The following is a 15,301-nucleotide window of genomic DNA, read 5'->3' on the forward strand; positions in this document are numbered from 1 at the left end:
ATGAGGTTTGGCTTGTTTGAAATCTGAAACATGTGGGAAATTCTAGTAAAAACTAGAAATTTAAATTTAGCAGGTAGAATTACTGGTTATGTACTCTTTGTGGGACAGACCGAATAGAATTTTTGGTTATGTCATGCCATCTAAAACAGCCAGTAGTTCAAGAATCTTATCTCCAGATATTTATTGAATTCTAGATCATGGGTCGATCGGTAATGAAAGTTGGTATGCAGGTGTTGCTCTAGAATAAATTTTGGAGTCGTCTATGCTCGGTACAAGTTCTGGTGAATTTTTTTCCAACAAGTATGTTCTGTCTTTAACGAGGGAATTGATATATGTGGGTAATGCATGTGTGAAGTACCAACATGTAAATGTGGTATGATACTATGTATGACATGTTAACAGGTATGCATGATGGTGTGTTCGCATGGAAATAGCATACACTTATTATTAAGTGTATGCATTCATGACAAGTTAATGAGTCACATAATCCAATGAGCAAGCATATTATGGTAGACACATGCATGATATGATAGTTTGCATGCATGGCTCATGAGTGATGATGTGCAATATGCTATGGTTTGTGCATGTTCATGATTTCATGATTATATTATGTGGCATGTGGTAGGTATACCTGATTTTGTGATGCTTATGCATGCATAGGTGCTGGCTCTAGTGTGAGCCTATGGTTAAGAGAAACTATTGTGGTGTCTGTGGGTTGTGCATATGGCATGATTTGTGATTGTGCAAGAAGGTATGAAAGTATGCATGCCCATAGAATGCCCATTGTTGGGTTTGCGGTTATGTTAAACCCTTAGGGTGCTAAAATTTACACCAAGTAATAAATAGACTAATGAATACATACATAACCTTAAGTTTGAGTTTTTGTGTATCATTCTCCTGAATTCTGGGTATACTCGAAAATTGGTATATGCTGCCAGATTTTTTGAGTTTTGGATATACCTTAAGAAGGGTATATGTTACTAGACTCATGGTCTACCTTAAAGAGGGTAGATGGTACAAATTCTATGAGATATTTATGTTTTATGAGAGTTAAGGGATCAAGACTACCAATATGTCTTAGGTGATAGATTTATGTATTCTGCAAAAGTATCAGTATGCATCATATTCTAGTTTTTACCTTTGGGGAATACTCTCTTAATCACAGACTGTCCATTTTGGATATCCATATAGCTAGTCACTCGAGTTATTAAAAATTTATCGCATAATGAACCCTCGTGTGGTGTTGGTCTGCTACGATGTTTTAGCTTGTACGTACCCAGAGGAAAAGTTAAATAGAGAAACATAATGATATACCTGAACAACTTATTTTTCATGAGTTGAGATTATGTCTAGATACTATAAATGTTATGGTGCAGTTCTATTATGATCTATGACATACAACTTTAAATGTTTCAGTTATATGTCTATTTACCTACCTAATGGTTATACTGTGTGAAATGCATATGGTTTGAAGGTGTTTATGATTAATGCACTGATATGTACACTTGACATTGTGTATACACATTGCTAATGTGCATCTTACTGGGGCTTGTTGATAGCTGACCCCTTATATTTTACAAATTTTCAAAAAAAGAATGATAAACATGGAGTGATTGTTGGATCTGAGAGTGGTGCCATTGAGCCATATATTTTTGTGTTTTGCATAACTTTGTTTTGAACAATTATTCACTATTGTTTAAGATTTGCTTGATATATAATTTAATTAATTGATGCTTAAGTCAATTTTCTTTATAGTATGTATGTTGGTTTTAAATTCCTATAACTTGCTCAGAATGTTTAACTAACTTTAAGTTAGTTATCTCCGTTATGCTTTCAAAAATTAAAGGTTTTGTCAAATTGGATGTCCTTTCTCAAACTTAGTTCTAAGGAGCTATTAAACACAACGCTTGCACATGTTGACTCCTTAAAACTTAATTCGGTCATGGCAATATCATAAATGAGACCATGTATATAAAAAAAATCCTCGAATTTATGAGTTATAATTTTGAGGCGTTACACTTGCAGACTTCTATGTAACCTGAAAGAAAAAACTTCACCGACATGTTGGTATTGTTAGAGGTACAAATATTGATTTGATTTGTTTGATATCTAAACATGATTTTGTTATTTTTATGTAATAATGTGTATTAATCTGTATAATGATCCTTGCAGGTTTATATATGGGAGCACATATCCTTTGTAAGACCCCTTAGACATAACTAAGTCCCTCAATTTTCATGTATTGCTATGTGGAGTAGGTCATGAACTGAATAAAACTTAGACATAGAGGAAGATGAGGGGAATGATGGAAGAGAGATAGGTCCTCAATTGGAAAGGGACCTTTACATTACAAAGTTGTGCATGTTGACTAAAGCACATGTAAGTATACGTGAAAGAAGTGGTTATATTTTTATAAATAATAAAATATTCATGGTTTGCGTTAGAGTGTGTGAATGTGAGGACATTCACACATCAGAGTTTGCAAATGTCTTCATGTTATTTGCAAACTCTGATATAAACCTTAACAACTGGATGACGTTTGCACATCAGAGTGTGCAAACCTCAGGACATTCACAACTAAATAAAAATGAGGTTCGTATATAATCAACACATATTAGCAAACCTGAATCTATATTTGCGAAAGTAGACACATATTTATGGATGTCAATCTTTGAGAGTTGCAAAGGTCAGAATGTTTGCATCACATATTTGTGAACATAGGCATGTATTTGTGGAGTTTATTTTTCAATTTTAAGTTATTGTATACTTAAAGAAGGGAGAATGAAAACTTTCCCAATGGAAACCTTCCCAAACCTCCCCAATAAAATTTTTTTGGTATTTTTTTTAAAATTTTGACCATATAGATGTGTTCAGCTTGATTGATTTACTATAAATCGATACTTGGATAATTAATTTTGGATAGAAAAAGTGGTATTTGGAGCCTTAAAAATTTATGAAAATTGTACGTCGTTTTTGAAACTTACAAAAAACTATTCATGCATCATAATCAAATGCTCCAAGAACTAATTCCTATAAAAACAAGCATATAGATCACATCTATACGATTAGAAAAAAAAAATACTACAAATCCAATAAAATGTCCATTAAGGAGGTTTGGGAGGCTTTTCCATTGGAGAGGTTTGCCTTTCCCCTTAAAAGAGATCCACATGCAATTAATATGTGAATGTCCCCAGTTTCATAAATTTGTTATGAAAACATGCATACCTCGTCCTTATTTGAGAGTTGTGAAGGTTGGAACATTCTCATCACATATTTGCAAACTCAGGCATGTATTGTGGATGTCCTCCATTTGCGAACTATGACCTATATTTGTGAATGTCCTCAGTTTCGCATAATGATATATGTAAACATCACCGTGATTGTCAAAGATCCCACTCTTATGAAGGTAACCATTTGCATAGCTTTGTTACCATTATCCACAAGCTAACTATATGGTAAATTTTACATAAAGAATGTAATATACAGTAAAAATTCATTTGTCAAATTTATAAAACATTTGAGTACATATCAACAATGACTAATTAGATTTCACATCTCCTTCGTCACAACTTCCTCATCATGGTCCTTTGGTGCATTCTCATATGTTTTCTTTTGTTTGTCCTCGTTTGTATTTTGTTTGGCCAGTGGACCTTTTATAGTAGTTGGCTTTGCTTTGCTTTGCTTCGCTTGCCTTTGTTTTGTGTTGCGTTCCTTTTTGCTTATTTGCTTCGGCCTATGCATTTTCTTGAGCTTGATCTTTTTTCATCATCTTCTTTTTTTAATTTAGCATAGTATTGGAACATATGCTTCATGTAGTACATTGCATCATAAAAAAAAAGTTATTAGCAAACAACTAATTAACTTATATAAAAAAATATAACAAAATAGGATATATAAATACGTACCCGCATGAAATTGTATTATATATTTCTGCTAAGTACTGCATGTACAGTAGGACCAATATACCATAATCAATCATGTAACAATCATATACAAAGTCAATAATATGTACATATACGAATTAAATTAACAAACATGTGCAAAGTAATTATTCGTTATTTTGTTGTGGAACATAATCTATAGGACATGTCATATAATGAGAGTAAGTATCATAGCCAAAGCACTCTGCAAAAAAATAAACATGAAACCCAACATTAATCATATTATTGAATAAGTAATTAATTCATACTATAGATTTGATGTTCTCATCTACATGAGTTATGGTCACCTTGCAATTGTACAACCTAAACTCCCCTGCTTTCATATTCATCTCCCAAATAAGCGTCAATCAAGAGAAATCAAGATCTGCAACATAAATCGAGTTAAAGATATAATCACGCATTATATGTAGTGTAACTGTAAATGTAAGTATGTAATGTTGTTCAATCGATACTTTATCACATTCCTCATAAGGATATGATAACTTTTGGTTTTCTAAGAAAGAATGAGTCCCTTCTTGTGTGGTGGTATATTCAACCATTTGATGTGAACAATGTTAAGTAGTTAGTCTCTTAGTCGGTAAAGAAACAAGAGAACTATATCTTTTGAGACTCATCAAGAAATACGATGTAAGGTAAATGGTCTCTATTAGTTGTATTATTGTTGTCATGTCATGTTTGTGATTTTCAATAATTCTTTGTATGAATTTGTTTAGATTTTACATAAATAACATATGTGATACATTCATGTTAGATTTAAATAAGTCTACATACAAAAGTAACAAACAAACAAATATGCAAAATTAACACCTACAATTATGATCAACTATGTGTCCATGAAAAAATTATGCTTGGACAACTCTTCTTCTTCACAACCACGTGGTTGATTGTCATCAACCTATTTTCATAGCTAATTGCAATTGAATATATACATGTACATATAGCACCACTAATTATATACACACATAACTTATTTCATTATACATCTTACTTTTCATTATGCAACTCGTCAATCAACTGATATACCATCGCTTGACTAATTTTCAATTGCCCTTCATTAAATGAAAATCCATTAAACAAGAACATATTCCACCATATTTCATTAGTATAAAAGCAGAAAATAATTATAATGCTCAATAAATGCTCATATAGCTTGTAAAACATACCAAGGTTTAACTTTCCAATTGCCATGTGTGCATCATTTGTATATGTCATTAATTATCTCATGTCATCAGTGTCTTGTTCCTCATAACACAAAGACAAAACCACCAAATATTAAATAAAGGTTAAGAAAATAAACATAAATCATCTACAACACCAACAAATATATATCTATAAAAAAACCTAAACATAATAAACCCTAAATAAAAAATTCAGTGTCAAATATTAAATAAAACACATAAAATATATACAAATCATCTATAACAACCAAACACAAATACTACAAGGTTGTATATATATATATATATATATATATATATATATATATATATATATATATATATATATATATATATATATATATATATATAAAACTTTTTGACCTAACTGAAAGATGAAAAAGTTGACCAAAAAAATGTTGCAACCTCACTGAAATGTTGTAAGATGATTTTGCAGGAATCACCACAAAGAGGGGAGGGAAAAATGTTAGGGTTCTAACAAGAAACAAAAACAATGAAAAAAAGACCGCAATGACTTTATATATATGAATCAATAAGCATGTGAATGTATGAACATTCACAACAAAAATTTGCAAATGTCAACAAACATTTGTGAACGCATGTGAGAAGTATTAGGTTAAAGGAGGTTTGCAGGTTTTCTTCATAAAGGTCACACTATATTTGCGGAGATCAAATTAGAGTGTGAACGTCGGGGACATTCGCAATACGTGACAACAAATGTCTAGCATACATTTATGGACCTCCTTGAGGAGTATTTACTTTAAGGGAGATTCATAGAATATCTTCGCGAAGGTCATACTATATTCGCGAAGGTTGTACTATATCTGCGGAGGTTCGTAGACTTTCAATTAAAGGAGGTTCATGGTAGCAACCTAGGTTTTGGAGAAGAGAGAGAAGTTGGAGATGGCATGAGAGGGAGAGAGAGGAAGAGAAAGATTGGAAAATGGGTGCGAGAGAGAGAGAGAGAGGGGAGTTTATGAATTTGAAAAGGGAAAGAAAAGAAGGAATCTCCTTTAGAAACTCAAGGGAGCCAATCTCTTCAAAAAAGGAAGAGTCAATCCTATTATAATATTCAATAGGCCCTAAATTAAAATTAAATTCAGAATAACATGCATTTTATAATGTCTTAACAAGTATTTATAGACCTCCAAGCCACCTGGACATTTTCATCTTAAAAAATATCTCTGAGAGAGATTATCTCCCTCGACAAATGATGACAATGCCCCTAAGAGGTGTTGAGACATATAAAAAGACCACCAGGTCCCTGGTGGGGCATTGAGACAAACCAAAGGACTTCCTTGCCCTTGACAATTCAATTATTTTTTATGCAACCCTTATTGACCCTAAAAGATATCTGTATCCTTCTTAATAACTCCTAATACCCTATACATCCACTTGGATCATCAAATCCATAAGTTTATATTGAGAGAGATATCCAAACCTACTCCAATCAAAAAATACAACAAAAAAAAATTATGAGGGTAGTGCCAAGCTAGTATCCGTCTACATGACATATGCATAAATTTTGGGACTAAGGCAAATGCATGGGGCAAACCTAGCAAGCTAAAACCATTCAATTAGATAAGGCTTACATGGGGGTTGCAAACCTCAAGAGATGCATGCGCTTGATATACAAATCTCCTTTGTTAGAATAAAAGTTAGCCAAAATTCATGATGTTCGTGAAATGGCTGTGTAAATCTTCTTTTTATTGAAAGGTTTCAAACTTCCTACAACATACCTATATATCGCATGAACCTAAGTAGGTTTGCATGCACAAAGGACAGGAATGTCCTAAAAAAGTAAAAAATCAAAGATTTTGAATATGGAGGAGATTTCATCAAATTAGTAGGCATTTCATAAAGCGCACCATTTTGTAAGGACAATATAGTCATTTTTTGTTCTATAAATGTATCATTTTATTAGCTTAACCATGGGTTTGGATAGGGATATTAACCATTCTAGGAGAGAAAGTGTTTATTTTTTATAAATTAACATTAAATGCAAAATGAATTTAGAAAAAATTACAAATACCCACCTTTTTTTGACTTATTTACAAATACCTGTCAACTTTTAAAATATTACAATGGGCTGCCTGAGTTTCCAAATTAATTTGCAAATCACGTCTATCCTAACTCTGGTCAAAATCTGGTTACCAGTATAAATTGACATTTTTACCCTGCTAAAGCCCATTTTACCATTCTCTTCTCCGGTTCTCCCCCATGGAATAAAAAAAAGGTTCTTCCATATTTACCCCACCAAAAACTCGTCATCAAAGGAAAGCTTAACTTTATATTTTATATAAAATGTGTGTGTATATATATATATATATTGTAGTATGTTACCAATATATTATATACAATATGAATTATATGATATTTTTATAATGTTTAATGTATACTTTTATTAATATCTATAATTAAATTTTTATATATAATATACATAATATTCATATTAGGGTAAATATTGGCTACTAATGAGTAAAAAACCACTTTTTTCTTCAAAAAATTTCAATTCTTTGTAGATCAAATGTTACGGGTGTTAAACTTGTTTTGAATCATGTGATTATGACAAGTAATTAAGTATTTAAAAAGGTTCAAAAATCAACAGCCCACAATGTGCCAAAAATTCATAACTCAAAAGATAACATTTTTACATAAAAAAAGAACAATCCAAGGCTTGATCCTTTGCAAACAAACCATGTTGAACACATCTATGTGGTTAGATTGAGTCGATACAACTTGAACCTATGATTTCTAACTCATTAGTTCCTTACCTTCATTAGTAGCAAATATTTTTCCTTTATATTGTATTTCATATAATATATGTAACTATATACAAAATATAATATATATGTATGACTCGGCTGAGTCAGCCCATGGGCTGACACAAGTCATGCTAAAACTCGGCTGACTTGGCCGAGTTTTGTTAATTTCTGGGTTATTCACTGGGTTGACCCAATAATTGACCGAGTCACTGGGTTGACTCGGTGAGTTTTTAAACTACAACCAAAATGCAGTGAGCTCTGGTGGGTAGGCTGCAATAAAAACGGAATGGCAACGAGTCTTTGGTGGGTTGCAACCATAGGGTGCCCAATGAAGAGCGTTGAACGAATGGTGGTGATTTATACTATGGATAGGATACCAATGGAAGCAAGTTTTTTATGGTGATTGAAGGGTAGCAAGCTTATGATAGTAAACTGTGGAAGAACCCTCATCTAACTCATCCATGGGAGAGAATAGGATGGTAAATGCGTTGATTGAAGGGTGGCAAGGTTCTAATGGGTGGTAGAAACCCTTGTTTTAACCCATGGGAGAGAAGCGAATGGTAAAGGGGCTATAAGAGGGATAAAATTGTCAATTTGTAATAGATAACAAGGATTAAAGGACTAGAGTTAGGACAGGCGTATGTTTGAGAATTAGTTTGTAAACTCAGGCAGTCCTTTGTAACATTTCAAAAGGGAGGCGGTATTTGTAAATAAGGCAAAGGTTGAGTGTGTATTTATAAAATTGCTCATGAATATAACATTCTATAAATAATCAAGTGAAGTTCCTGCCGTTTAAAAATAAATGTTATGAAAGGATGGCATAAACATGAGAAGACCTTGCCAACTTGTGAGCTTTCCAAAGAAGAAAGAAAAAGCACTTCTTGCAAGTAACCTTGGCAAGTAAACGAAAGTTTAAATTGAAAAAACAACATTATGACTCTGTCCACTTCATAATCAACACCAACATAAGCTTAAACTAAATGCAATAGGGAAGTGGATGGTATGGTATTTGCTCAATGGTCTTGGTTGGGTCAGTCACACCCCATCAAGCGCACCCCCCCCCCCCCCCCATGATGGATCAGATCAAGCAAAGGGCAGCATTAAGATGGACATACTAAACCATGGGTGAATATGCAACATTAACTCTAATTGGTCAAATGTTGCAGATGGAGAAGGGAATAAGCTTGTTTATCCAAGAACAGAAGCCGAAACCTTCAACATTAAATCATGTTCAAACTCTGGAAATGTGAGTAAAATGGAAGTAGACTGTCAAAAATACTATACAAACAAAAACACAAACGAACACTAGTATTTCACAAACTTCCAGAAAAACAAAACCACTGTTTTCCTTTCTCCAAATCTTGGTATATTTTACCGAGAATGACTCACATATTTCCATATTGAATCAGATAAGCTGAGACAACAGTTCGTCACAGAAAGCCAACCTCAGGGTCTCTCTCTTCTGTTCAAATCATAGACCACACAAACATCTGCGGCAGTCTTCATCTGAAAATTTCCCAGACAAAATGTTACCTCTCTAGGATATCACAAAATTAAGGATTGAGAGCATAGTTCATAGATGGCTTAACACCCAAGGATTCATACAGATCAGTTAGTTCAGTTGAGCTGTTGCGACATCCAAGTAACAAACCAACCCGATTGACACAAACTGAATGTGTATGTGGAACCAGGTTGTTTGACCTATTCATAAATGGCTTTGAACAGCCCAGTGATCGGTAGTGGACCAGGACTTTAATAAAGTTTGGCACAATTTAATTAGCTACACGAATCACCACAAATATATATATATATATATATATATATATATATATATATATATATATATATATATATATATATATATATAATCTCTCTCTCTCTCTTGTTTGTGCTTATCTGCACCTACATGAAATATTAATTTTTTGCAAGAACTCTGTTCAGGAAGACCTAAAGAATAAATATCATAAGGGAATAATTTTAGAAAATCTAAGTAAATGATAAAAAAAGAACAAAAAAACTTTTTGACCAAGTGGCTAGAAAATATCTAAAATCCTTGAGGTTTTCTAAAGCAATGAAAAAAAATTAGATCATGAAATGGGAAAACAGTACCAAGATTTAAAATAAAACTGAAACTTTTTACAATCTTACTTAAAAAATGAAATATTAGTTTTGAACTTCAAAGCAAGGCACACAGTTATAGTTATTTGAAGTTCTCATAAATTATCATCATAAACTCAATGGCCATGAAACTGAAAACAGTCTATTTTTTCTTAGTTATTTTCTCATGAAATTTTTTCAATTGTTGGAAACAATCAACACTGTCCTAGGTGAAATTGGACTGCGTGGAGCAGGCCACAAAATCAGTGCGCCGATCCAACTTTACAAAGAGTACATAAGCTGAAGAATCAGCCTTAGTTTCAGGACCATCATAAAGAACACACAAATACAAGAGAATTCCATGTGTAAAAAGAGATTGCAATTACCTGTATAACATTTACTATTTGCTTTATAGCCCATCCAGGCAAAGCTAAAAGAATCGGAAAAGAAAATACTGATTTCTGCCTCACAGCATCCACAAGAACCTGATAGGAACAAGTAAAGATCTTTTAAGCAATCAACATGATTGAGAACATCATGTGAGCCAACAGTCCCGAAGAACACTTACATCAATCACACTTTCCGATTGGCTACTAGACAGAAGGAAGAGGATGATATAAAGAATCTGCCATATTGTAAAAGATGTTTATCTTTAGTGGATAGACAATTGAAATAATCAAGACAATCAAATGAATAATAGAAGACAGGCAAAAGAATCCCTTGCCTCGGATCCCACGCAACAATACCCCATGAATAACCTCTGTCCGTAGTAGGCCCTAAGCAGCCAGCTCGTGCTGTCCTTCACATCTTTATGGCTAGTCTTGCTTGAGAGGAAAGTACTGCCAGCATGGAACGAGAATATGAGCACACAATGAGACAAAATAAACAGATGGTGATAGCCATGTATATTAACAAGGGCAGACCAACAAGTCTGGATCAAGCTGAGTCATGAGTAACACTATGCTTGTAACTTACTACTTTTTTTAAAGTTTTTTTCATACATACTGCTGGTGAAATCATAAAAAAATATGAATTTTTCTATGACAACTTTTCTCTCAATTGGAAGTGCAAAGGAAGCTATACTTCTCTCATTTTGTCAAGGTTGTCTGTGTCATACTGTATTGTATGATACGGTATGATACATATCGTTACTATGGGGTGTTCCAATACGCTACACCCCCCGTATCTTACGATAGGCCCCATATCTTACGATACACTACGCTATAAATGCAGTTTAAATGCACTTATTTCAATTTTTTATTTCAAAAACATATAAAGCCCCTTGTGGCTAGTTCATATTCATCCCTAAAGAGCTTAAAAGTGATTTAGAGATTTTTTTTTCTAAAAAAAGAAGAAGAAGATGATGATGTAATGAAGGAACAAGTGCACAAAATACTATGCCACAAAGTGGCTACAAAGGTGCACACTCACAAGTACAAGAGCCACTAATGGGCCAAATACAAATAGCCACTAAGGGCTAATCACACAAACTCTCAAAAGAGAGCAAGAAAACAAAAAGTAAGAATCTTTATTCCAATATGCTTGGCAACAAGCATTACTTTTACAAGTGGAAACCAGCACCCAATGCTGTTCAGCAGCATTTACAAAGAAAATAAAAAACAAAAATAAAAAGAAATAAAAAATGCATGAGGTCATCAGTCCCTAGTGGACTGACACCTGTTACACAGTGAAGTTACTGAAATACCCCTCAGGGGTATTTCAGTTTACACACACACACACACACACACACACACACACACACACACACATACACACACATATATATATATATAATACAAATATGTCACATATACAATACATTTTAACAGATGATACTCAATGATTGACGTTATCTAATTCATTTTTGTTGGAAACTTTAAAAAAATTAGTTATGTAAAATTTTTAAGCATTAAAAAAAACAATGTGTTTTTTTTGTTCATGTAACCACACATTATTATGAATCTTGTAACTTATTAGCTTAGATTCATTATTTAATATGCATATTATTTCATAGTTTGCATTTTTCTTGTGAGATTGCAATTTATAGCATATTATCTTGATTATTTAAGGTTCAATGTCTCATGCATGCCATTCATACCAAGACATAAATGCTTCATATGTGATTTTATGGTTGTATTTTGTGAAATTCATCATTGTTTCATGTGTTATGTTTTTTTAGGATTTTTGCTATTTTTTCTGATTTTTCTTGATTTTTGGATTTTTTAGAAAATTTTTATTAAAAATTTAATACGTTTACGATACGATATGATACAGTGTAACTATGGGCCCGACCGATACGGGTTACGATACAATACATACAACCTTGCATTTTGTAACCGAATTTTCCCATTATTTTTGCACTTCCAAACGTGAAGGACCAAATACATATCAAGCAAGAGTGAATCATTTCCTGCCTAGATAACTTCTGGAACAGACAATGTAAAACTTAGGACCAATCTAACCAACAGGAAAACCAGAGTAGGAGAAACCAAAACCATCTGCGTTAAGAAGCAATTCAGGTGAATAATAAGATTGCTTTGATGCATTTTTCAACTACAATAATTTGCAGACTTATAACTGATCAGCACACAATGGTAATTCCCGAAAAGCTAGATTACCTGTACATCTGTAACCAATGGCTTGCAATATCCAAAGCAAGCAGTGACAGAAAGAAACCAAAGCATGATCTGCAAAATATATATTTGCTCCTTGTGTTACTCCTTCCAAACAAAGAAAGGCTAATGCAGAAAACTGCAACAACAAACATAAAATAAATTACCTGTAAAAGTGAGAAAGGACTACCAGCAGGCAAGCCGTGCTTACCCTGAGAAGGATAGCACACAAATCAGTTCAGAAGCAGACAGGGTTACTTGTGAATCAGTTCCCACCTGCATCCAGTAGCAGGGAGATTGATCCAAAGGAAATACTGGCAAACAATGAACAGAGGAACACCTATCAGTAACCATGTCAAGGACTGCTCCAAAAGTTGACACTGCATAACAAGTAAGCAAAAAAGTAAAAAGAAAAGTTAAAAGCACTACAGGCCTGAAGGTATTCTAGGAGGAAACTTTTCAATAGATTAAGCCTTGCTAAAGGATCATCACTACAGAAAACACAATATAACATTTGATACATAATAAAGGAGTAAAAATAAACTCTATCAAAACACAATGGAAAGTCTTAAAGGCTTAATGCACATACAGATGTACACTGAAGTGCAGAATACAAAAATATAAATAAATAAATAAGCCATTTTCATGGATTATGGTTTACTCTTAAATCATTAACATGCATGGATTATTGGAGACATTTAAAAATGTTTTGTTCCACAAAACTTTACTCACCTTGATTAAGCATGCGAGCAAATCGGCCGTCTAACTCATCACATACAAAGCTGGAAAAAAAATGAGAACAGGATTTGTTGGAAATCTGTTGCATTTCTTCAAAGAGAATAAGAAAACTGAACCCACAAAATTGTGTGAAATAATCACCTTATGAAATAAAGAACAGTGAAGATCTTCTTATCAGAAAAACAGTGTCCAAATGCAATACAATTTGCAATAATCCGTATGTATCCTGAATCGATTTTAGCCAAAAGTTAAACACTACAAAGAACATAAATCTCTTGTAAAAGGAAAAATGAAGCTATGTTGAGATTCAAATAAATACATGGACAAGAGCAAATCATCAGAAAAAGAACTTTTATCGGAACAACTTAATGGATTTAAACAAATCAACCATGGACAACTGAAAGTTTAACCTTTCAAGCTTTCATTGCTTTTATATGCATAGTTACATCCAAAACATTCAATAATATACTAAACCCTCAACTTCTTTTTATTTAAAAAAAATCTTAAAAATTTGATGCTAAAGTAATCAATAAGAATAGCAGATCACCCGGGAAAACAAAAGTGATCGAAAAAAGTCGAGCAAATTACCAATGATGTTGGGAACGTAAAGATACACGGGCCATGCTTTCTTTTTGGACTTATCAGCCATCCCACACCTTTAGAGCGATCTTACAATCGAAAAACGTATCTGGTTCCACACAATGTTCACCTAGTCTCTCTCGCTGCTCTTCCAACTTTAGTGATATTCAATGCAATTAATGAACATTAAGACCTTTCAGATAGAGCATTTATCATTAATTTTACCAAAGAAAAAACATCAATGATGGAAAAATGCACAAAGCAGGCGGGCCGTAGTAGTAGTTTGAGAGTAAACAGGTGAAATAGTTCAAGATCGCATCTTATGAACTCAAGGAATCCAGTAAGTCAACCAGAGAATAGGGATACTATCAAACAAACAGATCTAAGACAATGGTAGCATTAAAATAACAACAAAATGGTCGAATTCTAGTTGCTACCAATATCAATGATATTGTAAGCCCCTCGAAAATTCAAAAACACTGCTGCAGATGTTCCAACAACCAGAGCACAGCCAGATTTGAAGTTACAGTGGTATCATGAACAAAGATTCTTCTGTATTTCGCAAAAATCCGAATTAACAAGGAAAAGAACTCTCCAAATTTTTGGAGAATTCCCGAGATAACGTCCTCCAGAACGTTCTGATGCCCCAGTTATCCTTGCAACTAGGATAAGCTTGGAATTTGCGTTTTGCAGTATGAATCACAATGTAAGTTTCCCAACAGACGGGATAAGACGATATGTTGGGGTCTGGGGGTTTTAGAGGACGATCCCAACTTATCCAGAATTTCGGGATTAGCGGCTGCGTCCAAACAGTTCCGGAAACCATCGGAAATCGCCCATTTCCGAGTAGGCATGATAAAAGCCCCAAGATTCTCACACACAGACGCACATGCAGAGAGAAAACACCATCCCACCGAAGAAGAACACAAAGAAAAAACAGAAGAGAAAAATCGAAGCAAACGCTAGGTTAGTCTTTACTTTTTACCCGCAAGATTCGGAGGGCGCCGGAGCGTCGAACTCGCCAGTATCCGTCCGCCGGAGATCGAGATTCCGGCAAGTAGCGGCGTGGATTTCTCGGAGGGTCGGGAAATCTCGGGAGTCCTAAGGATTGAAGCGTCGAGGGGCGTTCTCGATTCGTTGCCCTAAGGATTGAAGCGAGGCTGGAGAAGAGCTTGTCGAGGTAAAAGACGGCTAGGAGGCTCACGTTTTGTTGAGTCAGATAAATGAATTGATCCGAATCAAAATCCGACCCGATTACAATTTTTACATGTAAATAGCTTGTTTTTGTTCTATTTTTTCGGATCTAGTATTACCACATGTGTTTCGGATTCAGATTCAGATTCAATGTGGATCAACTGCTAACACTTCGGATTCTGATTCGGATCTGACAA

General features: G+C 33.9%; 1 protein-coding gene across 2 annotated transcripts; it reads right to left on the reverse strand.

Annotated features, from left to right (window-relative positions):
* Positions 1-9,071: 9,071 nt before the first annotated feature.
* Positions 9,072-15,066, reverse strand: LOC149837148 (putative CDP-diacylglycerol--inositol 3-phosphatidyltransferase 2). 2 transcript variants are annotated; one of them, XM_090007262.1, is made up of 11 exons: positions 14,896-15,066; positions 13,920-14,065; positions 13,473-13,557; positions 13,326-13,375; positions 12,934-12,973; positions 12,761-12,805; positions 12,600-12,668; positions 10,706-10,820; positions 10,550-10,606; positions 10,368-10,466; positions 9,072-9,390 (listed from the first exon to the last, which is right to left on the reverse strand). In XM_090007262.1, the coding sequence occupies exons 2-11, from the start codon at positions 13,978-13,980 to the stop codon at positions 9,331-9,333; spliced, it is 681 nt and encodes a 226-aa protein (XP_089863388.1). In that variant the 5' UTR covers positions 13,981-14,065; positions 14,896-15,066; the 3' UTR covers positions 9,072-9,330. The 2 variants fall into 2 exon arrangements, with proteins under 2 accessions (XP_089863388.1, XP_089863387.1); XM_090007261.1 differs by having other exon boundaries at positions 14,889-15,066.
* Between the last annotated feature and the right edge of the window lie 235 nt (positions 15,067-15,301).

Source organism: Nuphar pumila, chromosome 5, assembly GCF_984573655.1.
Source record: "Nuphar pumila chromosome 5, dmNupPumi1.hap1.1, whole genome shotgun sequence".
Classification (NCBI taxonomy): domain Eukaryota; kingdom Viridiplantae; phylum Streptophyta; class Magnoliopsida; order Nymphaeales; family Nymphaeaceae; genus Nuphar; species Nuphar pumila.